This window comes from Neofelis nebulosa, chromosome 15 (assembly GCF_028018385.1).
Source record: "Neofelis nebulosa isolate mNeoNeb1 chromosome 15, mNeoNeb1.pri, whole genome shotgun sequence".
NCBI classification, from domain to species: Eukaryota; Metazoa; Chordata; class Mammalia; order Carnivora; family Felidae; genus Neofelis; species Neofelis nebulosa.
The window spans coordinates 12,963,611-12,989,312 of record NC_080796.1 but is presented as its reverse complement, the minus strand read 5'-3'; the positions used below and the strand labels follow the sequence as shown (position 1 = coordinate 12,989,312).

Below are 25,702 nucleotides of genomic sequence, written 5' to 3'. Positions count from 1 at the left end.
AAATTTCTACTCTGGGTATTTAACAATAATTGGGATCTTTCTACTGGCTTCGCATAAACTCAGATTAGTAGTAAAATGTAAGCACCAGCCCATTTGGCAAACTCCCGCACTTGAGGCTCACAAATTTGCTTCTGATTGTGCTTTTCGGTCGCACCTAGCTCAGATTTTTGCTTGGTGCTTTTTTAAATCCTCTCATTTACATACTGTGGTAAATTTAAAATGGGAACAGATGAAGGCTGCTAAACTTTCCTATTTCACTGATGAATATGGTATTTTGCTTCAACTATCTAGCTGTGATATATTCAATGACCTTTAAAACATGAAATAGATACTTCTTTTCATATATGCTGTGCAAGATGGATTATTAGTGTTGTCTTCCCTTTGATGGGGCTGAGGCACAGAGGCCAAGCCCAACATCTGAGAACTAATTGCAGCAGGGCTAAAATTCTGTTTCCTGTTGACGGGCTCACGCTGTCGTGTGGGCTGAAACGCCCCCTTCACGTGAGGTCCTCTTAGAGCCGCGCAGGTGATGTATCTACTCCCAAGTGCACTACAGTCTATGGATTATGCCTGTTTGGGGTGTAGAATGCATGGTTAGGTATGAATAAGAAATGGGGTAGTGTCTTTTTGGGTGGCCAATAGGGATTTGGCTCTAGCTAACCTTAATATGTGATCTTCTTTATTTATTTTTTTTTAATGTTTATTTATTTTTGAGACAGATAGAGAGACAGAGTGCAAGTGGGGGGAGGGGCAGAGAGAGGGGGAGACACAGAATCCAAAGCAGGCTCCAGGCTCCAAGCTGTCAGCACAGAGCCTGATGCGGGGCTCAAAGCCACGAACCATGAGATCATGACCTGAGCTGAAGTCAGACACTTAACCAACTGAGCCACTCAGGTGCCCCACATCATTGAGATTTCTAAAATCATGCTTCTTGTGCAACCTGCACTGTCTCCTGGTGACACAGGCCTGTGTCCCCACTGGATGGTGAGCACCTGTGGGGAAGAGCTCTTTATTGGGGCCTGCATCTTGCATAGCGAACAGACACAGCACTTTGCAGCCGATAGGCCATGCATGTGGTCAAGATTTCAATAAACACACCAGATATGGCATTCCTAATGCGGGCATCTGGTGGTCAGAGAAAACTTCCTAGGGGAGTTAGAATACAATAATTTTGTAACTGTTCATTTTAGTTTCAGTAATCAAAATCATTATTAATTTTAATGTTATATATAAATAAATAAATAAATACATACATACATATATATATAACATATGTACTGCTTACAATACAATGCCATAATGCATAAGACAAGAAAAGTCTAGGGCAGGGGCGCCTGGGTGGCTCAGCCGGTTCAGCGTCCGACTTTAGCTCAGGTCATGATCTCGCAGTTCATGAGTTTGAGCCCCACATCGGGCTCTGTGCTGACAGCTCGGAGCCTGGAGCCTGCTTCGGATTCTGTGTCTCCCTCTCTGACCCTCCCCTGCTTGCATGCCATCTCTGTCTCTCAAAAATGAATAAACATTTAAAAAAAAATTTAAAGAAAAAAAAGAAAAATTTAGGGCACAATTTTAAAGAAAAGTACAATATTAAGAGAAGGGAATCTTTCTACTTCAGAATGAAAGAATAAAAAGTTTAAAAGCTAGAGCGAAAACAATTCCCAGGGAATTGTGAGGCCTCTTTCAGCCCTAACATGAAAAAGTGGGCCAATTGCGAAATATTTAATTGCATTGCGTCAGTCTGTCTTGGGCACACTCAATTGTGCTAAAAAACTGGAGGCTCTGAAATTTCATAAATGACCCTAAATCAAAATGTCTTACTCCAAATTCAGCCTGATAGAAAGCCAAGCTTGTGTCCCTTCATCTCACTTCAGGCAAGCCCCATATATTAAATCCAGATTTCCAAAATGGATGAGTTAAGTGGTCATTCGTCCCTTAACAACACAATTCACTGTAGTAAATTTGCCTTGTGATGCAAACACATGTGAAACACTACTCAGTTCATTAGAGCTCTCTGTGCCGCATTTGCAGGGCAGAGCATGTTTGAGAATGTTACCCAACCAACCAGCAGTTTCAGCTTTCTCACGGGAACTGGCTGGGCACTATCCTGGGCCCTAGGGAGACAAATATGGGTCAGAGTGGTCTCTGCACCCGAGGTATGTGTGGTCTGGGAGTGAGGATTAGTGGGGTCCTTTGGTCTCCGTCCAGATGCCGTGTGTCCCCCATCTCCTTATCCACTGCATGAACCAGGAGCATGTAGAGTTTACTTTGATGTCGGCTTCCTCTCCTTGTTTTGGTTTCGTGAAAGCGAAAACCTGACAGAATTAGGTCTGAGAAGAGTAGTCAGGTTCTTTTCTTCTTTCTTTTTTAAATGTTTATTTATGTGTTTTTGAGAGAGAGGGAACAAGTGGAGGGGGGCAGAGGGTGAGAGGGAGACACAGAATCTGATGCAGGCTCCAGGCTCTGAGCTGTCAGCACAGAGCCCGACGTGGGGCTCAAACTCACGAACTGTGAGATTCACAACCTGAGCTTAAGTCGCATGCTTAACCGACTGAGCCACCCAGGTGCCCCAAGTAGTCAAGTTCTGTTTTCCTCCTCCATCCTGCCCTGGCCAGTGGGGAAATTCCCCTATAATTCTAGCTGCTCTGGGCCCTGCAGATTATGGAAAGCTAAATGATGATTCTTTTAACAAGCCTGCAGAAATAGATGACAAATTTGGCCATATAGTGGCAAAATAAATAGTATTTTTAAAAAACGGATGCCTCAGTTATAATGAAGCCAGTGTGGGAGAATCTGCTTCGAGAAAATGATTTCTTAGAAGAAATTAGAGTGAGCTGTTCCCTGTATCTGTAATTCTTTTCATGCAAATATGTAAGGAAAACCAGTCTTTTAGCCTTTATTTTTATACTAATATACTTAGGTCAAAGTGGGTCATTCCCAGCATTAAAAAAAAAAAGGGTTGGAAGCAGGGGAAGTGGTTTACTTTTTGTTTTTGGTGAGGGGTAGGCTATTTCTTTCTTTTCTTTTTATTTTGAGGGGACTATCTTCTGTCTTTATCTCCTCTTTCTCATTGTGCTTTTCTGGACCTTTCATCATGCTTCCTACCATGGAATTGTCCTGGGTAGGGGGGAGATGATTAGAGCTCAGCCTGCAGGTTTTTTGGTAGATGCTATACTTTAATAAATAGTAAATACACTCATTGCTCTGTCTTCTAAAGAACGTTTGTTTTTTTTTTAGGGTCTTTGTGCATTCATCTGGGGGGAAAAAAAGCAACCAAATCTGCTTTATTCAAATTCCAAATTCTAGGGGAGCAGATTGTCACAGAATATACAGAGATGAACTTCCAAAAATAAAAATGGATGGAGGGAATCATAGGTATTTATCATGAATGCTAGAAACATTAGGGCTTGGGAGTCATAAATGGGTATCATGCTTTATAACAATTAGTCAATTATTTCCTAATTTTTCTTTATGGAAAAGATCATATGAATATTCAAGTTCAGCCCTTGTCTCCTGTGTTGATCCCAGAGACACGAGGATGTTTCATTCTCGGTGTCAGATCAAAAGTGAAAATTATCACAAAACTAGAGAGCGCCCAATCCTAACCACTAGACTACCAGGGAGCAACGATTATCACAAAACTAGAGATAGCTCATGTAAATGTCCACATTGTTTAATAGTTGGTTTTACATCCAAGGCACGGTTCTTTCTTTTTAAATGTAATATCAGAGCCGTGCAGAAAATATTGGGAAAGAATCCACCTTTTAAGTAAAAATGTCTTTGCTTTGCCTGGCCGGTCAGTCTCCATATCAGTAATGGCTTACCACTGTTGACTGGTATCGTGCACTGAGAAATGTTTTCTTTTAAATACGGTGTATTTTATTTCTGAATTTTCTGCTGGTAGCAGTCTTTGCGCAAACATGGCATTTGTAATGTTGATGGTTGATGTCAAAGTACAGTGTATCTGAAGTTTAATTTTTCATTAGTTTTATAAGGCATTTAACATATTGATTGAAGTCACTCAAAATTGATTCTTAAAAGAGAGATCGTTTCTGTATTTATATAATTGCAACCTCATGCATGCTTTATGAATTTCAGCTCCAACCCTCGGTTAAGTGGTTATCAAAGGTGGTTATCATCATTTACAATATGAGGAATCCAAGCGATGGAGACCTTGTTGACTTGCACTGAGACAGCATGGCCCCTGGGCTGTCACGTGTATTCTTCTCTTTTTGGCTGCAGTACCCAAGGCATCTCTCTCTATCAGAAATGTAATCATCAAGTATCCTGGTATGGATCGAGATCTCTCTGTAGGAACCTTTGGGATCCATCCTGAAATGAGGTCTCAAGAGGTACAAGACACAGTTCTATTTGGTCTTGACTTGTGTGTGGGTCTGAGCAAGTTACTAACTTTAGGAGCATACTTCTTATGAAGAAGTCTGGTGATCAAAACGACGATCTTAAGATCTTTGCCGTAAGAGAAATTCATCCACGCCACCAGCCTCCAGGGCCCAGGACCTTGTCTCTACTCCATTTCATGTGCTAAGGGTTCTTGGTTCCAGGCCCTCTTGCTGACTCCCAGTTTCCATAGTTTGGCACCCATTAAACATTGTACAAAACTTCTTGCTAACATGTACAAATTTTCTGACACACCTTACAATAATGATGATTATTACCTAGCACATAATCATACAACACATAAATACATATATAATAAATTACCATTACAATTCTTATCACTAACATTGTAGCAGCTAACTTTATTTTTTTAATTTTCATTTATTTTAGAGAGAGTTGGGGACAGGGATGGAGGGAGAAAAAGAATCTTAAGCAGGCTCCACACTCAGCTCAGAGCCTGATGCGGGGCTTGATCCCAAGACCCTGGGATCATGACCTGAGCTGAAATCAAGAGTCAGATGCTCAACCAACTGAGCCACCCAGGCGTCCCAGCAGCAGCTAACTTTAGATAGTACTTTCTATGTACCAGCCACTGTCCATGTTCTAAACGCTTACCTTTATTGACACATCTAATTCTTGTACAACCCTATGAGGAAAGTGCTACTCAGGAAATTGAGGCACAGGGAGGTCACACAGCCACTTACACGACAGAGGAGGAACCAGAACCATGTGGCTTTACTCCCAAGTCTATGAAGAATGGAGGCCGATGTGAAGAACTTAGGAATATTTTAGCTCCCGTGATACCAATTTTTAAAAAGTTCCTGCGTGGTACCAACCAGATATGGCATTATTTTATGTTCTCATTCTCTGTGTCCTCTGAGCTGCTCTCCAGCCACTAAGCCACGACTGTGGTTCCCCGAAGGGCATCTGGTCAGTTTCAGAACGGAGTCCCAACATGCGTGCCTTAAGCGGTGCAAACATATCTCACACCTGAGGATCCTGTGTCTCTGCATGAAAATCTTGGGTGCTGATCGATAGGAGAAAATGTGGTAGAGAGCCTAAAATAGTCACATTCTCAAGTATGTTTATGTTGCTGTAAATTCAAGGCAGATGGATGAATAGTGAGAAGGAGTAGAAGAGGAACAATCATTTGAAATAAGAGAATGGCAGGAAGGGCAATTCAGTAAAATCCTTCCTTCCATTAAAAAAAAAAGAAAAAAAGTCATTCCTAATTATTGACGGTTTACCGTGATGTTACACTAGGTGCTCTACAAAAGCTGTCCACAGTTTACCCCGGTTTACAAATGAGGCAACTGAGACCCAGAGGAAGGAAATTGTCTGTGAGAGGTGAAGCTACACTTCAAACAGGTTTACCTGACTCCAAAGCCTGTGCTGTCTCTACAATACCTCATGGTCTTTCTGCCTCTAAAAGAGACAATGGTCCTAGTGGACCCAGAAAAGCAGTGGTATTAGGGGGCCTGTCAAGACGCAGTCCGATAGGGCGCCTGGGTGGCGCAGTCGGTTAAGCGTCCGACTTCAGCCAGGTCACGATCTCGCGGTCCGTGAGTTCGAGCCCCGCGTCAGGCTCTGGGCTGATGGCTCGGAGCCTGGAGCCTGTTTCCGACTCGGTGTCTCCCTCTCTCTCTGCCCCTCCCCCGTTCATGCTCTGTCTCTCTCTCTGTCCCAAAAATAAATAAAAAACGTTGAAAAAAAAAATTAAAAAAAAAAAAGACGCAGTCCGATAGAGTCCTGAGAAGTGTTGCCAGGAACAAAAGTCACTGGAAAAGTAGCAGAACGTTACAAAAAGGCCACAGGGGGACAACAATAATTGTACCTACAAGAAAAGAAAACGTACAGCCTCTTGCCTGAGCGCAAATAGAAAGTGATGGTGAAAACTGAGGAAGGTAGTAAGTTTCTAATCTGTTCTCACATGCTTTTGACCATGTTCATGCTTTCCACTCATTACCACTCAGTGGCAGTGAGGTAAACTTTGTGCCGCCAGATAGCACTGTCACAGCCGGGCTTAGTGCATACACGTCACAGTGTGTTTGTTCCTTTTTCAGGCCGTTTCTGTGTTTCTCCTTTCTGTTACCATGGCAGTATTAACGTTATTGATCTGGGTGGAGCACAAGGGTGTTATCCATGTGTGGCACAGGTTAGATTTATTAAAAAATCTATTTAGGGGCGCCTGGGTGTCTCAGTCGGTTAAGTGTCCGACTTTGGCTCAGGTCATAATCTAGCAGTCAGCGGGTTCGAGGCCCACGTCAGATTCTGTGTCTCCCTGTCTCTCTGCCCCTCCCCTGCTCATGCTCTGTCTCTGTCTCTCTCAAAAATAGCTAAACATCAATATATAAACGTATATATATTTTTTCTTTGTCGGTCACCCAATATAGAGGGCTCTACTTAATGCAATCATAAAGAGGTACAATTTTTTTTCCCACAAAGTGCATGCTTTCTTATTGCAAACACCAAGTTTGTGCAGTGAGCCCTCATCTGCATAGGAGGGTCTCTAGGATTGGCAGTAGACGTTGGTCAGTTTTCCCCGAGGCTACAGCTGAGAGTGGGATCGGTACGGTGTCAGGAACGGTATATCCGAGCACACTTAACTAGCAATGTGACTGGTCGTCATTGTAAAGCCCGGAAATTTCCTCTTGTCTCAAGGTTGATGCAGCCCAGTCTTGAGAAACACCTAACTGAACATCTGAACACAGACGAAAGAGGATTCCGAGGAGGACCATCCCTCCCTCCATTTCCACAAGCATGTCCAGTGGGGGTGAAGGGCACACATCCATTGTTGAGTCGGGGGGAGAAGTTGGGGGGTCACTTTCTTTCCAAGATGTCACCATCACAGATAAGCTCCCAGTTTCCAGCCTCCCTGGGGAGTTTCCCTCCTGTTTCCTATTGGTGTGCGGTCCGCCCAGCAACTTCCCGCTGTATCTCTCAGGCAGTTGAAGTCATTGACCCCTTAGCCTCGGCCTTCCAAGCTCACCTGAGGGGAACCACAGTTCCCAGCAAGGCGCTGCCTGTTGTATCTTATTGCTAAATTATTCTACCTATTTAATGCCACTTAGAACATTGTCAGCTGTTGAGAAAGGGTAATTATCACTAGTCAAATGAAAAACACTTTTTTGGCTGCCTTACGGATACACATTTTACTGGTACCTTGATACATAATGAAGCCTGATAGCAAAACTTTTGCTTGTCTCTTCTTCAAGCCACAGCTGTTTCCCTGCTAAATTCATCCCATCTGTCTTCCCTTCCGTAAAGCTGTAGGCAGTATAGCATAAGTACAGAAGCAGTTCAGTGCTATTTTGGATAAACATAGCTGAAATTTGAATCTTTGCCATTTGCGATGCACACATTTTGTTTTACTGCTGTAAAGAGAGCTGTCAAAATACAACTACATGGATAATTTACTAAAATACAGTCAAATATAAGGTTGATCAAAAAGAAAGTGCACTGGGTCAGCCTGCCTGTTCCCAGCTCTGCCTGTTCCCTGCTCTGAAAGGTGTTCCCGCCTCGCGATCCCATGAATGCTGCTTGGGGAAGGCGGCAACTCTGCGGTCTTTGTTTTAATCCCGCAGCGTGGTCTCAGGAGTCAGCAGTTCCTTCAAACTGTCTGTGGCATGACTAGCAGAGTCCTTGAGAGGCTCTAGAAGTCCATTTTCTTAGTCTCCAAAAAATTTGCATCGATGGGAAACATTTTTTCTTTCTTGGCACATCCAGTCAGATTTGAACTACATTAGCATTCTGCTGTGTTGTGAAATGGATTGCATCGAAACCTTTGTTACCAGTCAGGCAGTACATTTTATTTCCGTATTACTCTCTTTCAGGGTTATTGGTACAGATGAGTGTACTGTCGTATCTTGTTGGTTCATCAGTAACTCACATTGCTTTAGAGTCAATGGAGAGGTTTTCTTCAATGAAGTCCTCTTTCTGAATTCTAAGACCGCTCACCTGCACCTGGGCCCTCCCCTTGCACACCGATCTACTGCTTTCCTTACCCACGTGCCAAGGTCTTTCTGGAGGTGCTGAGGGGCGGGGCCAGTATCTAATCTACTTGGGTAGCCACCGTGGCCAGAGCTCATAAAATGTAGTTGGAAGTCTGTTTAAACAAAGCTTACCGAATCGCGTCACGATGATGCCATCATGAGTGAGTCCTCGAGCAGAGATTTAACTTGCCTCCACTCCACCTCTGAGGTTCCTCTCCCAGCACTTTCCCAGAAGCGTCTTTGTGAAATTTCCCCAGATAGGGATCCCGTTGACAACTATATGCAACCCCCTGGGAGTGACATCTTCTCTGTCTTGTTCTCCACCATCTCCCAGCAGCTGGTAGGGAGTACGTTGTAGGTGTTTGGTAAATACTTGCCGGGACAGGTGAATGTTGTGGTATTTTCTTCACATTGCATTGAAGTCCCTGCGTCTCAGTCACTGGAAAACACCAGCATCAACAGCGTGTATGGCACTTAAACAGCTTTAGCAAGATCATATGCTGCATCTCCAGCTGCTGCCAGTGAAATTGTTTTCCTAGAAAGTCCCCAAGGCCTTCTCTACACCAAGGCATTGCCCTCTTTTTTATCTAGCTTTCTTTTAGCAAAAAAAAAAAAAAAAAAAAGAAGAAGTCCATATTCTTCAGAAGCAAAAGCAATATGACCTCCACAAATGTAACTAATTCTCTACTCCAGCTGAGGGTGGAGATGGCAGCTTTTGCCAGTGGTTCCTTGAAAGCCATCTCTATAAGAAGGATGATGTGACTGTGATGCCATCTGATTTCAGGCCAGTCGGTGCTTTATAAGCACGGTCTGTGATGCTGTCATTACAAATCCTATTTTCCTTGGGGCGCCTGGGTGGCTCAGTTGGATGAGCGTTCCACTTTGGCTCAGGTCACGATCTCACAGTTTGTGAGTTCGAGCCCCGCGTCGGGCTCTGTGCTGATGGCTCGGAGCCTGGAGCCTGCTTCGGGTTCTGTGCCTCCCTCTCCTCTTCCACTCCCCCACCACTTACACTTTGTCTCTCTGTCTCTCTCTCTCTCAAAAATAAATAAACACTTAAAAAAAAATCCTTCTTTCCTTCAATACCTGCCTATGTCAGGTCCTGTGCCAGACATTGTGGCTGCCCGTGAGAACCATCCCCTGCTCACAAAGGGCTGACCTTTCTTCCTGTAGACAGTTCTGATGCACTGTGATCAGAGCGATGATGTGGAACACAGGAGAAGGAACATATAGGAGGAGATCAGATAGGGCTTTGTAGAAGGTGATTCTTGACTCTGAAGGAGAGCTGGGTATATGCAGAGAGTTAAAAAAGGCACTCTTTCTAATAATATTCTTTGGATTCCACACTTTGGAAGATCAGTTCAGACTTAAAACCCAACATGAGAAGCAGCACATGACTTCTGTCTGACCTCCCTTGTATTCCCAATGTCAAGGCATGGTTCTATGTCTTGTTCCTCCTGGTGGCTCAGTCAGCTAGCCTGGAGTGTTTGGCTGTCCAGCTCAAGACCATCCTGACTCAAGGACTTCTTATGATGCCTGTATGGCACAATCCAATCACAGTGCAGGTCTCTGTGCAGATTTTTATCTTGGGAGGGAGAAAATAATACACATAACACTAAATGTTCTCTAGGGTAACATTACTCATTTAACTCAGCATATGATGAGTTCTGTGAGTTTTTCAGTAATTCATTGACACCTTCTCCCCATCTTTATGATAATTCTGAAGCCTATGCTTTTGACTCCATTCTCATGGGAAGGACTCTCGGCCATCTGTGATGGGAAAGAAAACAAGACCATTCTGCCACATGGGCACATGCCCACACAGGATATTTAAAAAGCAACGTCTCCGGGAAATACCTGTCCATGTAATCAATCTGAACTCTCAGTGTTCCTATGAGCGCCAGCAGGTGTAGATGGCTATTGTCTGGAGAGAAGGCTGGAAATAACCCTTTATTCAGAACCCTGTAAAGAAAGTTGGTTTGCCACGGTCAGATCCTCTTGACCCTACATGGCTGACAAGGTCGGAGAAAATGCTATTCCTAGAGGGGAACGGAAGTGGCTATCAAGGGTTAACCTGGCCCTGATTGACACTTGATCTTCAGAGTAGTATTTATTTTTAGACACTTCAGTATAAAGCATGTGGTACTGGTACTTAAAAGAATTTTTTTTTTTTTCCGAACATTGCACGCTTAGGCTTTTCCATCACACTAACTGCTTACAGGGAGCTTGCCCAATTCCTCCCATTCTCTGGGATGGGTTGGTCGCATGTTGTGAATCTTAACATTTGCATCTGGCTCTTTATTTTCACGAGGGGGTCACAACCTAGCGATTTCGTCTTGTGCTCAAGTAAATGACTACACACACTGAGTGGATTCACCTAGCTAGAATTTGATCTGAATGGGACAGACCAATGGATAGTTGTCAGAGACTGTCCTTAACAGTTCCCTGCACCAGTAAGCCTGCTACCACTTAGTTAACTGAGATGCCAGGGAATTCCAAAAAAAAAAAAAAAAAAAAAAATCTAATTAATACACATTATTAAACATATTTACACACACTGAACTATTTCAAACCAGTAATGCTGGAATAAAGACAAAATAATACTGTGTATTTACATAACACCATAACACCTTTCACTAGGAAACTCTCAAGTCTTCACTAACTTACTATGCCGCACTGCACCCCACGAGGTGTGTCGGAAGTAAAGGTAGAACGGTACCAAGTGCTAACGAGAGGAGGGAAGCACGCATCTTGTGTAGGGTGATAGAAACTCCTGGGTGGCCCCAGGGCATTCAAGATCAGGTCACCCCGTGGTAAGGTAGCATCACAGGATTATGGATTTTAGTTTCCTTCTTTATGGTGTTGCTTTTGTTGTGTTTCCCATCTAGCCTGAAGCCTGTGCTGTACTTGAATTGACTGGAGGGATGAGCAGAAAGGACTGAGGCAAGCCTACGCTTGACCTTGACAGTGCCCCCTAACCTGGTCACTTGGTCTGTTGTGTAACTTTCCCTAGACCCTGCCAAATAGGATTTTCTTCATTTTTTCTCCTTAGTGGCAATTTTTTTACTTTTTTTTTTTTTAACATTTATTTATTATTGACAGACAGACACAGAGGGTGAGCAGGGGAGGGGTAGAGAGAGGGGGAGACACAGAATCCAAAGCAGGCTCCAGGCTCTGAGCTGTCAGCACAGAGCCTGATGCGGGGCTCGAACTCAACAAACTGCGAGATCATGACCTGAGCCAAAGTCAGTCGCCTAACCAACTGAGCCACCCAGGTGCCCCAATTTTTTTTTTTTTTTTTTTTTTTTTAATCAGAGTGTGACAGTCTACTTTCCAGAAATGCCTCAAGGCAGCCAGACACATGCTAGTCAGTGAGAAAGGTGTTGGTGAGCCCTGGTCTCCTCTGGGAGGGTCAGGGCTGATGCCATTTCCAGCACCTCCCATAACAGGACTGGCCCAGCACAGCAAGCACAGAGAACATTCCAGGACTTCTGGGGAGCACCTGGGGCAGACCCAGAGCTGGATGCAGTCGAGAACCCATGTGAACACAAGAATATAAACAGACCAATGGGAATAGTGAACTATGCATTTAGATTTTTAAATAGCATACATTAACATCTTGGAATGAATTTTGCATTTAATATTCCATTGCATTTCCAGAAAGTTTAGTGCTGGAATTTAGTATTCATTTGGTTATGCTACACAGTGAATTTATTCACCTGCTCCTTTGAGGAAAAGAGGAACTTTCTCTCTAGAAGTCTTTCTCACAGGAAAGCCTTTATTTTGGCTTAACCTCTCAGATTTTTGGATAATTTAGGTGTCACAGATAAACCCATGATAGGATAGCTTTCAGACACTATAATTTAAGTGTCTCTGAAATGTAATAAATAGAGCTTTGTCTGGGTTTGGAGAAATAATGTTTTCTTCCCAAACAGCTGTTCATTTGTATTAACAATTTTCTCTCTCTGGAAAGGCAGTATTTCTGTTTTATATCCAATCTTGTCTCCTTTCTATCACGTTAGCTGTGTTCGCTCCATTGTGGCAGTGTTTTTAATATCCCTGAGCACTGTGGGCTGATGACAAAGCTGACCTCAGGGGCTTCCAGAAGAGAAGCTACTACTTTTTTTTTCCTAGCTTATTTCTGGTCAGACTGTCCCTGTATATCTTGCTGGGGCTGGCTGATTTCAGTGCCTTTTCATTTCGTCTGAGACCATTTGGAAAAGGCATTTAAACACCAAATGCAGGATGCACAAATCTATACAAATCTATGCCCCCTTCTTCAGTTGGCAAAGCCAAAGGTCTTTGGTTGTTCGTTTTGGGGCCCCTAATTAGCACCCAAAGAGGCAATTTCTGAGGCTGTGATGAAGATAGTCATAGCTAGCTGTGAGGTCTGGCCACAGGGGCTACTGAAATATATTAGATACTGGCCATCCCCTCAAAGAGGTCACGCCCAATGGGCCTACACTAGACCTTTGCACACGGGAGAAAGAAAGCAGAGAATCATGGGAGTGAGAACACGAATATAAAATAAAGTTTCCTAACAATCTTGTGAGATGGACAGGTGGGACATGTATGGTAAAAATTACATTTTACTTTGAAGTCATCTGGTTAGAGAGAGGCTAAATATCACCAAACTCCCATGGCTGGTAGGCTGAGAATCAGACCCTTTCCTACTTAGTGTCTCTGAGAGTCATCATAGGGAAGGGTAGTTAAGAACGTGCCTTCTGAACCCAGATGGCACGGCTTCAAATACCTGCTCTGCCCTCTTCTGTGCTGTGTGATTTGGGACGAGCTACTTAACGTGGGCCTAAACATCTCCATCCATAAAATTATGACAGTTGTGTTACGTATCTCATGGGGTTAAGAGGATTGCACGAATTATTACACAAATGTTCAGAGCAGTGCCTGGCACACAGCAAGGACTCAATAAACATTAGCTATGTGCGTTGCCACAGCGCTCAGCACAGGGAGCAACATGTACAACCTGTAATCAGAGCTTGTGAACATTAAATAGGTCTTCCCTACACCTTTAGCGAAGTTAGAATGAAACAGGGTTTTTGTTCTCGTGCTATAACCCAGGACTACTGCAGCCCTTGCAATTAATGAAGGGCAGAACATTCACAGTGTCGGCCTCTGGGGAATACTGTCAGGGGGAAGGACGGTTAATATTCAGGTCTCCACCCCTGACAGATCAGAAGTGCCGCCTCATAACGATGCATTCCAGAATACTCTAGAGAGGCCTTTGAGACTCATCTCCTTTAAGTTTGAAAGCGCGGGGCACTTGGTGCTTATACAGCGCTAACTTCCAAGTAACACATCTCCGTTCACAGTCTATTAAGCTCAGACCCTCCTGGAAACTGCTTTTGACTGTTGACTGGAAATGTGACCAAAGATTAATGAATTTGGAAGCACTGAAGTGATAGAAAAGGTATTTGTTTGTTTGCTTGGTTGCTTGGTTAAAATCCTATTCTGTTTTGAACTGAGTTGGAGTCAGCGGTGAAATTAGGAAGCTGGGGGAATCCAGTGATTTTGGAAATCAGTCCAGGTCCAATCAGGTGAGGGGGATGCGAGGAGGGAGAGAGCAGAGGCCGGAGAAAAACCCACCCCAGATTACAGCCCCCAGATCCCACTGGCCCAGAAGCCAGAGGAGTGTCTCGGGGACACCTCGGGGCTTTGTGTGTTGGGGGGGAGCTGTCTGCTTGGGCACATATGTGCACCAAACCTCCCTTTGCTCCATGCCAGCATCTGATCAGCAGCCTCCAAATGTTCTAGCATCCCCAGCAGATCATTTTGATTCAGAAGCCTTCTATTGACAGTTAACTTTTATTGAAAGACTATTGTCTTGATAAGAAATTTCTGACAACTTCAGTGATGTTGGATTCCAAATATATAATGACAGCTCTGATGGTGTGTGTTTGTGTGTGTGATGCATTCAAATGCTCTAAGGAAAACTGCTCTAATTTTTCACTACGCTGGAGGGGGCACCCAGCATTCAGGCTCTGTGCAAGTGCACATAAACACACATGATACTTGAACCACGGACCCTATAGAATTTACTAGCATACATGGAAATTTGGTGAGGACAAAGTTGTTTTTTGTTTTGTTTTGTTTTGCTAGGAGACTGTCTTGTCAAATGTCCAGTAGCTTTTAGTTAAGTTCCACCCAAGGACAATGTGGTATGGACAAAGGAGCACCAGATCTTAAACAGAGAAATCTGGCTTTCAGTCCTGTCTTAGCTATTTTATAGCTGCCGTGAGGATCATGGGTTTAGATGACAGACCTGGGATTGTGTGCTAGCTCTCCACTTACTATGTGAATAAGGCAAGATATCGGGGGCATCTCTGGGCCTCACTTTCTTGTCTATAAAATGAGGATCACAATAGTAGCCATAATACCTTCTTGAAAAGGGTGCTAATAATGACTTACAAATAACTGGAAAAACACTTAGCACAGTCACTGCACATAGAAGACTCTCAATTAATAATAATAATAATAATAATAATAATAATAATACCTCATACTGTTTATTGCTTTAGTTATGTTATTATGGAATCTTAATTGCCTCGTTCATTTGAAAGAAGCAGCACTTCGTATATTCGGGGCCGTTTTCAGAGTTAGGTGAGCTCGTGTATGTGAAAGCACTGTGCATATGCTCTGAAGTACTTTTTTAATGTTTATTTATTTGTTTTGAGAGCGAGAAAGCCAGCATGAGCGGGGGAGGGGCAAAAAGAGAAGGGGAGAGAGAGAGAACCCCAAGCAGAGAATCCTGACACGGGGCTCCATCCCACGACCGTGAGATCATGACCTGAGCCGAAATCAAGGGTCAGACACTCACCTGACTGAGCCCCCCAGGCGCCCCTGAAACACTTTATTAAAAATAATAATGACGATGATGATTGTACTTTCACTTAGTGAGCATCTCTAAGGGCCAGGCATTTTACATGCTGTCTCTAACTCTCCAAGTAGTCCTGGGAGGTAGTAGAATCATTTTATATTGGAAATGAAACAGGCTTAGAAGAATTTGCCTGGGACCATGCTCAGATTTCAACGTAGATTTTTTTCTTTTAATTCAAAGTCGTCATTCTACATAGCTGCATCTCAATGGTAACAAAGCAATTGTTAATAATAGGTTATTGTTCCTGTTGATAATAGAATCAGGCTCCCAGCATCTAGTCTGTGTAATCATTGAGTAGTATAACCTGCACTGCATGTATTTTATATTAAAACATATGATTTTTATACTTACCTGGCAAGGGAGATACCATGATCAGGGAAGGTGGTTTTCCCAGGGCGAGGCTTATCCATTGCACTCCGGATGTGTTGACCCCTGCGATTTCCCCAAATGTGGGAAACTTGACGGCACAATTTGTGGTAGTGGGTGACTGCATTCGCGCTTTCCCCTGGGGGGGGGAGAAATGTATGAATTTGACAAAATGCATTGAACACACACTCACAGACTTACGTGTGTATCCACCCATGAAGCCCGAGGCTATGGAGGAAGTTTCAGAAAGGAGGAACCTCTCGGCAAGATCTAGGCAGTGGCCTTGTGGTTGGAAAACACGTGCTATCCCCACATCCCCAAGGGGAATAATTTGAAGGGCATACTTTTTGAATGGCTAAGTTCTGATACTTTCATTATAATATTCAATGCTTTCTTAGTCACTCCTCATGTTTTTGCATTTCAGTTACATGAATTTTCATTCACATTGTAGATTACAAGTAAATGGAATTTACAGTTTGGTGCCCCCGTCAGCATACTAATTTGAACTAGTTTATTGCTCACCAGCTGACAGTGGTCTGCTCAGGTGGGCAGCCTGGAACCCAGGCATATCCTGAGGGGACGTGTCTGTGCAGAACACCTGGAGCCTACTGGACTTCATGAGATCTGCATGGCTTTGGCAGTTACTTTTTTTAAAAATTTTTTAATGTTTATTTATTTTTGAGAGAGAGTGAGAGACAGAGAGAGCACTAGTGGGGGAGGGACAGAGAGAGAGGGAGATGCAGAATCTGAAGCAGGCCCCGAGCTGTCAGCACAGAGCCCCACACAGGGCTCGAACCTACGAACCATGAGATCATGGCCTGAGCCAAAGTCAGATGCCTAATCAACTGAGCCACCCAGGCTCCCTGGGGTTCAGCAATTCCTCACTGCAGGTTTGCTGAAGTTTTGCTTCTTTTTTTTTTTTTTTTTTTTTTTTTTTTTTTTTGCTAACCCTTTCTAAGCCTCAGTCTCCACAATCTATTAAATCAAAATAATAGTGCCTGACTACTTAGAGTTTCCAAGCAGATAAAGGGATATTTCATTTAACGTCCTCAGCACTTAACACGGCATCCTTTTCCACCCTTCTTTGACTTCTGAAAGAAAAAAAAAGGGTCTACTTTTGCAACAATGGAATATTCGGTTTGCTTTTTTTACCATCCCTCATTTGCACGGACTTGGAAAACCATGCGTGGTCAACCAACACATGGATCAAACAAATTTACAAGGAGATCAGAAACGGCTTTTCACCTGTGACTGAGTGGTGCCACCAGTGGGGGTGTCCCATCTGCAAGAGGGCTCTCTGCACCAGTCCGGAGGGAATATCCCAGCTGTCCCTATGTTACAGAGGCTAGACCAACTGCCCCTCACCCCCACTCTGCAGATTTTTGCTCCTGAAGCCGAGCGCCCTGGCCTCGATCACTCACATGTGTCTGCCAGGTTTAACTTTTAGTTTGTCTAAAAGTTAGTCTTTCTGATTCCTGGCCTGATAAAATATTTTAGAATATTTTCCCAGTCCCGCTCCCCTCCCCCGTCCCCCACCGCTCTAAGTTACAAATGGCCAGATTTCAGTCATCAGGAGAGTCGAATGTATTATTTTTTTGCAGCCTGTCTTTCTGGGGGCCGGATTCCAAGGAGGCAGCCCGTGGGCTCACAGGCCAGGAGAGCCAGGATTTCAACAGCGTCAACAATCTTTGCTCATCATACGGAAAAGCAGTGTGTCAGTGCCGGCTCATTAGCATACAGCCGCGCCGTGCTTGCTAACAAAGCAGGCTCTGGGTATCTGCTGGTTTCTCAGATTGTCGGTCTTCCTTGACCAAAAAGAAGAGGAGAAATAGCTTCAGGCCAGGGTGCCGTCCCTCTCCCGCGGCCAGAAAGCCTCCCAAGGATTCCCAGAGGGAGAGCTTTGAAGTGGTTTTCAAGTAATCAAGCTCTTGGGAAAAGGAGACCAGCCACCCTTTGTTTTTCTAATCTTGTTCTGAATCACGACAGGCAAATAAATCGCCATGTTGTCGAGTTAAAAATGAGCGAGCCCCGAATAATTCCCGATCATCCCTTTAACAGTTCTGTTTAGTTAGCAGGCTTCAAAAGAAAGAACTATATATGGGCAGAGGTACGCCTGCGTGCCCCGCGCGGTCTGTCTCCCGATCCCTCTTTTGTTAGGGGGATGGAGGGGAAGGAGAAACTTACAAGCAGATGTGCTGCTAGATCTACAGGCTTCTGCCAACCATATGGCATCTTAAAGAAAGATGGTTGGAGCGTCTGGATTAGCAAAGAGTCGGGATGGGAAGCCATGTGTCGTGTTGGTACAGGCAGTTGTTTGAGCTCTCTCTAAATGGCTTCAGGAGATTGTGTAATGGAACAAATGGTCCTGGGAGCCCGGGAACAGCCTTGCCGCTGCTGGATAGGCAGTCGGCCCTCGGGCGGGAGCTGTTTCCCTTTTTCCTCCCCCCTTGTGGCCTCTCCTTCTTTTAGTGTTCTTCCAACTCCGAGAATGGACTCAGAACTTTTCCACTTAGAATTTCGCTCTGGGCTCTCTCCGCCTGGATGTCTGCCTGAACTCTCTCCTCTCCCTTGAACCTGGAAGTGAACGCTGGGGTCCTGCTCCAGGTCCCCTCCTGCGGTCCCTGCAGGGGTCCGGGCCGACAGAGGCCTTTCCCAGCTCCCCGGGAGGTGTTCTCCCACCACAACTTCCAGAAACCCCAAGAGATGAAAAATCTTTAATCCCTTAATGGGTCAGCTCAGAGTTTTATGTGGTCCCAGGTGTTGACCACCTGAGACGTGCGTGCCCCTTCACCCTTTTGGATCTCACGTGTGCCACTTAAAAGCAAATTGTACTAATTCCATAGCAGTGAATTCTTTGGTCTTTTGGGTCATGCATGCCATTAACTGAGCAGGACTCCATTCCCTGATACGAAATGCAAATATAAGTTCAAGACTTGAGACACTGCGATACTGGCACCGTGTGGGCAGTATTTCATCTGGGGTCACCTTCTCTGTCCGTTCTTGTTTTGAGAAACTGAGGCAGAAGGGACACCTTCCAGCCAGAGCAAATCTTTGGAGCTGTTCTCTTGGCCAAGCTCTTTGGACACTTCAGCTGCGTTCTGGAGCAAACAGATCTTTCTTTGTGGCGATGCAATGCCTTTCGCTGCTAGCAAGTTGGGTGGGCCTCCTCAAGGGAATGGGTGACCCACCCCCAGGCGCCATGATGTATCAGATGCCCTGATGTATCATGCATTGTGGTCCACGGGAGGCGCGATGAGTAGCTGAGGCAGTGAAAGAACTGGCTGATTTATCTGACCACGTTATCAAAGCAGCAGCCAGTCGGGTCAGTGGGAGTCTCTTGTGGGTGCCTGGTTTGTGCTGCGTGCCATGGGAGCAGAGAGCACTGAACAGCAGCATCTCCTTTAGGGTTTGAGCTCGCACCCCCCCCCACCCCCCCCCACCCCGCCCCATCACAGGCAGTGAGCCCAACTGCCCCAGAGAATGGGAGCAAATAAGAAGTGAGAGCCCAGGTTAAAAGTGAATGACCTCCCCCCCACCTCAAGAAATGAAACGTAGAGCGTGTGCAGGACTGGGCTGGCAGTGGGAAGGAAGAAAACAGCATCCCAAAATCTGAATATGTCTTCAAACTGTCATTGTTTTTATGTACTTGTGGCTGAGGCAGATGATTTTCACTGTCTGACACAAGGTCATCTGAGAATCACTTGGAGATCATTACCAATTTCTTTCATAAATAACTCTTTTCTGCAAGGATACCAATGTCACCCAGTTATTTCAGATGAGGTGCTATTTCATTTTTGTGAATTCTTTGTATTAAAAAATTATTCGCGGGGCGCCTGAGTAGCTCAGTCAGTTGAGCATCCGACTCCCTCTCAGGTCATGATCTCACGGTTCGTGAGTTCAAGCCCCGCATTGGGCTCTGTGCTGACATGACAGCTGGGAGTCTGGAGCCTGCTTTGGATTCTGTGTCCCTCTCTCTGTCCCTCCCCTGCTCGCTCTCTCTTTGTCTCTCTCAAAAATACACATTAAAAAATTTCAGAAAAATTATTTGTATCTCATAGACACAGGTTTAAAACACATTACTTTGACCCCCACCCCCAGGGCTCATTTCATGCTGAACATGGGGCGGAGGTGGGGGGCAGTGGGGGAAGTATAATTTTGATTGTTATCTCCCAATTGGAAGAAATTACCACTTTAATCCTTTATACCATCCAAGTGTACATGGTCCCAAATTTGTCAGCATTAGAATTTCTTGAAACAATGCAATTAAACTGCAACATATTTCCTAACATTCTTAATTAAGACAGTAACTGAAAAATGTAGATTAACAGAAGTTACTGTTTTTATCAACACATTTTCTTTCTTTCCCGCCACCATCACATCCCCCTCCCCCATCCCTTTTTCTTTTTTTTTCTTTTTTTTTTTTTTTTTTGCTTTAAATGTCTGATGTCAGTTTCGTCCACATGTACATTATGCACATGGCACCGAAGAAACAAAGTAAAAAATTCTCTTTTAATTCTGAGCTGCATGCCCAACGCCACATGCACTGTCTGTTACATGTCGCTTCTTATGAGGTTCATGCTGGGAGTTTCTTTTTAAAGGCAAAGTGTTTCTGAAGGAAAGAGTTCAGGTTGCGCAGATTGTGTTAGAAAAACCTCACTCTCTCCGAGTGGAATTAATATACTGATTGTTCCGTGCAGGCTCAAACTGGCAATGTGTGCAAAAGTTCAAGAGTATCTGGGAGTGGAAATATGGAGGAGAATTTGAGAGTGAGCGCACACAAAGAGATGGGAAGTGTTGTTGGAAAGTGAAATTAATGGTAACTTTGTAAGCAAGCAGAGGGAATGTAAGTATGAACAACTGTGCAGTAAAGGGTCCTCAGGCTTAGAACATTTGTGCGGAATCAGAAAGCCCTGATTCTCATGGCGCATTTTAGGATAGGTCATGAAAACCAGTTGGGTTATTGGAGGACAATGGGGGCGCGGATAAAGCGCTGTCACACCCAGCACCTTTTAACTCGCATTTCTTTGAGGTCTTCAGGTGTTGGGCCCTTTCAATTGGGTCACAGGAGAAGCTTAATCACTAACCCAGAAACCGAAGCGGGCCGTAATGGTGCTTCGGCCTGTCAGCCAATATTTTTTTCCTGGTTGGTTAAAATCTTGAGTGTCCAGGATGATCCACAAACGGTGAACGTTTGGTTTACACGTAAGGAATTAAAAGGTAAGAAAAGCCAGTAACAATCATGCGGCACCTTTCCCATCACAAGGAAACTTTTCCCGCACTGCTCCCCAGGGAGAAGGAGACGGGGACGGGAGCTTGGAGTTAATGAGCCTTTCGCCCATCTCCTTCTTCGACTGCCACGTCGGCTTAATCCTCGCCGTCCGCCACAGCCCGGAGTCCCGCGGGCCCCGCGGAGCCGCCCCGGCCGCCCGGCAGGTGCAGGCGCCTTCCCGGGACCCCCTCCCGCGGGCAGCCGCGGCGCAGCCCAGAGGTCGGGGCGAGCGGCCGCGCGGCCCGGGGGTTGGGGCGGGGGGTGGGGGTGGGGCGTCGGCGGGCGCGGTGGGGGGCCGGAGCCGGGCGCCTCCCCGCCCGCCGCAGGAGGGGCCGCCTGCAGCCCCGGGCGCGCTCGGAGGCGGCCTGAGAGCAGGTGCAGGGGCGCGGCGGGCGCGCTCGGAAGTGGTCAGCGCGCGGCGGGAGGCGGGCTGCATCCCCGGGGCTCGTCCTGAGCGCGCACCACCGCTCCCCGCTCCCGTCGACGGGATTTTCACTGCAAGTCTGAGATGGAGCCTTTCATTGGCGGCATCTAGGAAAAGGTGGGGGGGGGGGGGGGAGGCGAGGCGGGGGGGAGACGACCACTACCTTCTGTTTGGCAGCTGCTCGTCTCTAAAGCAGGACACTGTCTCCGGGGATGGTTTAGGGCAGGTCCTCCCGTGGCCGTGAGCTCAGGTCAGGGCTTGGGAGGATGTCAGTATTGTGCGCCCACGCCTCTCAAAATGCTGCTCTGCGGCCTGTGGGGAGAGACACTAGCAGGGTCCCCAGCCTCCCGTCACCGCCCAGCGCCGCCCCAGGCCCGGCTGTCGGTCCTGTAGCCCCTCACCGTCTATTGTCATCGCCTGGGAGGGTGTTACTGCCGCTGCATCACAACCACCAGGACCTGGCCTAGAGAGAGTAAATACTGGATGGATGATTTAGCATGCCTGGGGGTTCTTCTTAAAATCTGGGCACTGCTGCCCACAGGGGATTCCTAGTCTACACAGCAGAAGCTCACCGGGCGTGGGGGCCATGACCGGAACCGTGGTGGCAGTGCTGGGAGGGCCTCGGCATCAACACTGAGCCCACTGCTGGGGCCCTCACTTGGCCCGTGGGAGCAGCCTTCAGGAAGCCTGTCCTTCCCTCTCTTTTCTGTTCCTCTCATTCAGGAACTCTTAATTGAGGAAGGATGCCTCCTTTGCTCTGTTTGGAACACTGACCAAGTGCTGTAGAGACAAAGCCCCTGACCCTCTCCGCCATCCTGTAGTGACACCTCCCTGCTCTCTGAACCCAATCCTGTCTCCCCTGCTCTCTCAAAGACTGCACACCTTGGACACAGAGATGGCTTCTGCTTGGAGCACCCCAAGGTTGATTGATGACCGGAGGCAGTGGTGGCCTTCCTTAATCCAGAGCAGTCTTAATACGTCTTCTCTCCCTGCCGCCCACCTCAAGGCCACCGTGGTTTCCTGAGCTGCGTGGGGCACTTTGTTTACTTGTGCTCCTTTTACAAAATAGAGGAAGGAGTATTGGAAGCCTAGTCTGGTTCTCTTGCCACTTTTAAAATTCAGAATTTCACAACCCAAACGTTAAAGTGTTGATAATTGGTTCCTTCTGCCCCCCGCGACGGCGTGGAACTGGGCGAGGTTACGACTCTTGTGCTGCCCGAGTTCCCCCCGAAAGGAAGTGGGCAGGCCTCTGCCGGACCTTCTAGCTGGAAGAGCTCTGCCACCGTATTATCCCAACGCCCATCACTGTGTGGAGGACCCCCTTTTACTAAATGATTTATTACTCTTAGCAGAATTCCTTTGGCTGCAGATTTTATTTCTGAGTCACTCTGTTCAGCTCAATTGGTCGCCTTCAGTTACCGTGGCAACCAGCAGATGGGGTTCTTTGACAAGGGTCAGCAGGGAGGCTGCCTCAGTATAGACTATCGAGGGAAGAGGAGCTAAATAAAAAGCTTTCGGCACTGACAGTTCTGTAGCGGATGGCCAGGAGTACTTATCAAATTACTTGCATTAAAACCTAATTAAGATGTGTGCCAGTAAGGGTGCCGTAGTGATTGGACCTGGTTACTGAGCTGCCGTGGGCCCACTCTGACTCGATCACACCTCTGTGACCAATTTGCCGACCTCGAGGATGGTTGAACACGAAGAAGACAGAGGGCAAGCTCACTCCAGTGTGGATCTGCTACACTCCAGGACACTCAGACCCTCTGGGAGCGCCTGGGGGACCTCACTGGCCCCGAATCTTTGTGCTAACACCACACTGCTGCAGTCACTCCGGAGGGCATCTGAACAGGCCCCTCGTGCGTTCTCATAGTGCCACATCTGCTTTTAAGACTATACTTGCTCTAGTTACAAATAGTATTCATCAAAATAAAACTGATCTCTTAGTTGTTCCAGATACAGGGTACTAAATAGACATGCTGTCTAAGCACAAAGGATCTTTTCTGTAGGGAGGAAAGGGACATTTTCCGGTCAGTTGACAAAATTAGAAATCAGTAGGTTAGATAAAGGTATTTTGTCACTGTTCCAAGTCAATGTAGTTGATAATATACTATGGTACATGGGAGTGTCTTTATCATTAGGATTTACACACTGAGGTCTGGGTGCCCGCAAGTTACTGTCAGATGGCTCTGAAAACAATAAAAAATATACAGGGGCGCCTGGGTGGCTCCGTCGGTTAAGCGTCCGACTTCGACTCAGGTCATGATCTTGCGGTCCGTGAGTTCAAGCCCCGCGTCAGGCTCTGTGCTGACAGCTCAGAGCCTGGAGCCTGTTTCAGATTCTGTGTCTCCCTCTTTCTCTGAGCCTCCCCTGTTCATGCTCTCTCTGTCTGTCTCTCTCTCTCTCTGTGTCTCAAGAATAAATAAACGTTAAAAATTTTTAAAAAATTAAAAAAAATAAATAAAAAATATACATATCCATTGTGTGTGTGTGTGTGTGTGTGTGTGTGTGTGTGTGTGTGGAGAGAGGAGAATAATAAATGGGTTAAGTGATAACAGGTAAATTTGGATAAAGGGTATGCGGGTATTCTTTGTACTATTCTTACAACTTTTTGTAAGTATGATATTATTTTCTTTTTTTGATAGTATTTTCAAATAAAGTTTTGTTTTATTTTTTATTTTTAGGAAAATTTTTAATGTTTATTTTTTATTTTTTATTGGAAACTTTTTTTTAATGTTTATTTATTTTTGAAGGAGAGAGAGAGACAGAGCCTGAGCGGGGGAGGGGCAGAGAGAGCTGGAGACACAGAATCCGAAGCAGGCTCCGGGCTCCGAGCCGTCAGCACAGAGCCGTCAGCACAGAGCCCGACGCGGGGCTCGAACTCACGGACCGCGAGATCGTGACCTGAGCCTAAATCAAGAGTCGGACTCTTACCCGACTGAGCCACCAGGCGCCCCCCAAATAAATGCTTTTCAACAAGAGGATTCTTCCACTGAGGTTTAGGTAGAGGGTGGTAGGAGAGGCATCTGGGGTGCTCTGCTGGTGCTGCTAAATGGCCTCGAGCTGCATGTGGCCTGGACTCTCCTCTGCAGCAATCGTGAGACCCGACCGTCTTCATCCCTCCGCCCCGTTCCCTGTTGCACCGCTGGGCTGTGCTCCCCATGACTCCTTTTGCCTTAACGAGAGCGGGCTACAGGTGACCGTGGCTGGAGGCAAACAGTCTCCTAGGTTCTTTAGAGTTTAAGGTTCCTGACGCGTCGGCTCCTGCCCCTCCTGTTCCTGGTTGCAGGATCCTTTCTCCCTGCCAGGCCCTCCGAGGGGATCAGGAGCTCAGCCCATGTCACATGGCACTTTCTCTCTCAGATGACAAGGCAGTGATGCAGCAGATGTTCTCAGTGTTCTGTGCCGAAGCTGAGGCTCATTTCCAGCCTGTCTTAAGCAGCTGGTCTGTGAGAGCGCCAGGTGACACCACCCGAGGCCTCGGGGGTGCGGCGGCCTGGGGAGCTGGCCCCCAGCAAGCTCCCCAAATGAGTCTCTGGAGCCCTGGGCCTCCCGCATCTGTGTCCTTCGTGCCAGCACCAGTCCGGACTAGGTTGGCATCCAGACTGAGGAGTCTGCAAACCGGTCGGAGACGAGATAACAGAAACGGGGCTTCGAAACTTTTAGGGCAATCGGTGCAGGAGTGTTTTTATTGTCTTTCGCAGAACTATCAGTCCGCAGCGGAGTGCAGTTAAAAAGGAACAAAAGCAAAGCCAGAACTGGCGATCCCCCTGAGCCAGGTGGAGGAGGACTGGCCCAGGGGCTCCCCTACCCCGGCCTCAGAGAATGACTGTGCCTCCAGCCCCCACTAGGTCCCCCAGTGGGTCACCTTTCTCAAGATCCTTGCCTAAAATCCTTTTTTTTTTTTTCTTTTTTAAGTATGAAATAGAAGGCCTTTTTCAAAAGGATTCTGAGATGCTTCCAAGAACACTGGATTTGGAGTCAAGAAACATGGGTTTCATTCTTAGATTTACTACACACAAGCTGTGTGACCACCGGCCACAGGTTCACCATAATGGGCTGGACTGGATGACCTCTGAGGTGCCCCTCAGCTCTCACATGACTTCATCAGGTGCTCCTTTTGCAGAGAAGAGCAGGGGTCTCTCCCTCAATCGCTGCCCCTAAGCAGCGCCTGCCCCCCGCCTATGCTGATTGGAAATTTAAGAGAATGAAAAATTAAAGGGTGCAGGAACATACATCTCCTTTGCTGGAAAGGTCAACTCTCCCCAGAATGGCACAATCTTTAGAATGAACGACTCAATTACGATCACTGTCGAACAGGTTGGATTTGGGCAAAGGAAATTAAAAGGCAGAGCAGCCAT

General features: G+C 46.1%; 1 protein-coding gene and 1 non-coding gene across 9 annotated transcripts in view; both read left to right on the top strand.

Annotated features, from left to right (window-relative positions):
* SDCCAG8 (SHH signaling and ciliogenesis regulator SDCCAG8) overlaps positions 1–25,702 on the top strand; it is a 248,601-nt gene that overhangs the window by 203,506 nt on the left and 19,393 nt on the right. Inside the window, exon 17 of one of the 8 annotated variants that reach the window (XM_058701163.1) lies at positions 17,250–17,705. The exons of the other annotated variants lie outside the window; for them this stretch is intronic. Within the exon in view, the coding sequence (XP_058557146.1) occupies positions 17,250–17,406 (157 nt within the window). The 3' untranslated portion in view covers positions 17,407–17,705. Of the gene's footprint in view, positions 1–17,249; positions 17,706–25,702 lie in introns of those variants that run through there. 8 annotated transcript variants of the gene reach the window in all.
* On the top strand, positions 15,626–15,790 carry LOC131496681 (U1 spliceosomal RNA). Its single transcript, XR_009254617.1, has one exon. It is a non-coding gene; the product is annotated as a U1 spliceosomal RNA (small nuclear RNA).